The sequence below is a fragment of the Nansenia antarctica genome (assembly GCF_963989245.1).
Source record: "Nansenia antarctica genome assembly, chromosome: 7".
Classification (NCBI taxonomy): domain Eukaryota; kingdom Metazoa; phylum Chordata; class Actinopteri; order Argentiniformes; family Microstomatidae; genus Nansenia; species Nansenia antarctica.
The window spans coordinates 66268986-66271485 of record NC_137677.1 but is presented as its reverse complement, the minus strand read 5'-3'; the positions used below and the strand labels follow the sequence as shown (position 1 = coordinate 66271485).

General features: G+C 52.7%; 1 protein-coding gene across 1 annotated transcript in view; it reads left to right on the top strand.

The window, feature by feature from the left end:
- The window catches only part of LOC308162925 (mitogen-activated protein kinase kinase kinase kinase 4-like), a gene marked incomplete at its 5' end in the record, with an annotated part of 51576 nt that overhangs the window by 28243 nt on the left and 20833 nt on the right, over positions 1–2500 (top strand). The window contains one exon of the mRNA XM_080537066.1: positions 1574–1662. Within this exon, the coding sequence (XP_080393192.1) occupies positions 1574–1662 (89 nt within the window). The remainder of the gene's footprint in view (positions 1–1573; positions 1663–2500) is intronic.

The window sequence follows — 2500 nt, the reverse complement described above, 5'->3', positions numbered from 1 at the left end:
CTCCTCTCTCTCTCCTACCTCCTCCTCCTCCTCCCCCTCCTCCTCCTCCTCCTCCTCCTCCTCCTCCTCCTCCTCCTCTGTCTCTCCTCTCCTCCTCCTCCTCCTCCTCCTCCTGTGTCTCTCCTCTCCTCCTCCTCCTCCTCCTCTGTCTCTCCTCTCCTCCTCCTCCTCTGTCTCTCCTCTCCTCCCCCCCCTCCTCCTCCTCCTCCTCCTCTGTCTCTCCTCCTCCTCCTCCTCCTCTGTCTCTCCTCTCCTCCCCCCCCTCCTCCTCCTCCTCCTCCTCCTCCTCCTCTGTCTCTCCTCTCCTCCTCCTGTGTCTCTCCTCCTCCTCCTCCTCTGTCTCTCCTCTCCTCTCCTCCTCCTCTGTGTCTCCTCTCCTCCTCCTGTGTCTCTCCTCTCCTCCTCCTCCTCCTCCTCCTCCTCCTCCTCTGTCTCTCCTCTCCTCCTCCTCCTGTGTCTCTCCTCTCCTCCTCCTCCTCTGTGTCTCTCCTCTCTGTGGGGGAGGTCGTTCTCTTCTGACGTTCAGTTCTGACGTCCAGTCAGGAGTATAAATAGCTGCTGCTGCTCCTCAGCGTTTATAAAGAGCTATTTTCCCTCCTAAAAAATAGGACATGGGCGATGTTAGGAACATATAGGATACTAGAGGCTACATCTAGGGTAGGACGCACACACAGGGGATGTTAGGAACTCTTTGTCAGGACATTTATACCCCATGTTATAGGGGTTTGAATACAGTAATGTTGACTATACAAAATGGTGGCCAAATGTTGCGTTTCTGAACCCTTAGGGACTATGCGTTCCACACATTTGGTTAGAATGTCCTGTGGTCACATGGTGTTGTCCTGGTCTGGCCCCTCCTCTTCCTGTGTCTAAACGGTCCTGCCCCACCCCTTTTGTTGACGTCAAATCGTCACCGTCTTAAAATAATGGCTTAAGTCATATTTCAGGTTTTTCAGAACAACAGAATTATTATTTGTATTAGGGTTAGGGTTAGTGTATTTTACATTTTTGTAATTTGTAAAATAATATAGAATATAATGATATTTTGACAAAAACATAGTTTTCCTCAAAAGTGACTTAAGCCTTAAGCCTTATTTTAAGAAGGTGACGAAATCATACATCTTATGTATGTCCACTGGCCATTCTGTTCTAGAATCTTATTCTGTTCTAGAGTCTTATTGGCGGCATGGCTTTGCTTTGATGTCCTGTTCCCCTTCCCAACCTGCTGTGTCCATGTGATCTGAGAGAGAGACGTTTGTAGGTCATTGGAGGTCCGACAACAGTGGTGCCCCCTGGTGGTTGTTTTCCTGAGGTGAAACGCCTCAAATAAAACATGAAAAAAGCGCTTCCGTCGCTCAGCCATGAACCTTTTCTACTCTGGCCTGCGTCTGCAGAGGTGGTTCATGTGGCTCTAGATGCTGGGGGGGTACAGGGGTACAGGGGTACAGGGGTACAGGTGTCCACTCCTGACATCCAAGCCACACACACACACTCCGAGAGAGAGAGAGTGTGTGTGTGTGTGTGTGTGTGTCAGTAGAGTGTGTGTGAGCGGGTCTTGTGGTCTCTGTGGAAGGTTCCGGTCCGGACCACGTCCAGATCTCCGGTGCTGTCACGCAGGGACTCTCCTCACCATGGCAACCAGGCTAACAGGAACACCACCAGGTACCTGTCTGCTCACCTGTTCATCTACAGCAGTGGTCCTCAACCCTCTCCTCTCCTCGGGGACCACCAGCCTCCCCTCGGGGACCACCAGCCTCCCCTCGGGGACCACCAGCCTCTCCTCGGGGACCACCAGCCTCTCCTCGGGGACCACCAGCCGTTCAGCCACATATCTGATCTGTTCCACCACCAGCACACCTGATTCAACTAATCAAGTACAAAGCAATTGTAGCAATGTAATGGTTTGTACTTGATTAGTTGAATCAGGTGTGCTGGTGGTGGAACAGATCAAATGTGGCTGAACGGCTGGTGGTCACTGAGGAGAGGCTGGTGGTCCCCGAGGAGAGGCTGGTGGTCCCCGAGGAGAGGGTTGAGAACCACTGCTCTACAGTATCTCACTCTCTCTCTCTCTGTCTGTCTGTCTCTCTCTCTCTCTGTCTGTCTCTCTCTCTCTCTCTCTCTGTCTCTCTCTCTCTCTCTCTCTCTCTTCTCCCTCCCCAGTCTCTCTCTCTCTCTCTCTCTCTCTCTCTCTCTGTCTGTCTGTCTCTCTCTCTCTCTGTCTGTCTCTCTCTCTCTCTCTCTTCTCCCTCCCCAGTCTCTCTCTCTCTCTCTCTCTTCTCCCTCCCCAGTCTCTCTCTCTGTCTGTCTCTCTCTCTCTCTCTCCTCTTCTCCCTCTCCTCTTTTCCCTCCCCTCCCTCCCCTCTTCTCCCTCCCCAGTCTCTCTCTCTCCTCTCCCTCCCCTCTCTCCCCTCTTCTCCCTCTCCTCTTTTCCCTCCCCTGTCTCTCTCTCTTTTCCCTCCCCTCCATCCCCTCCTCTCTCTCTCCTCTCCCTCCTCCCTCT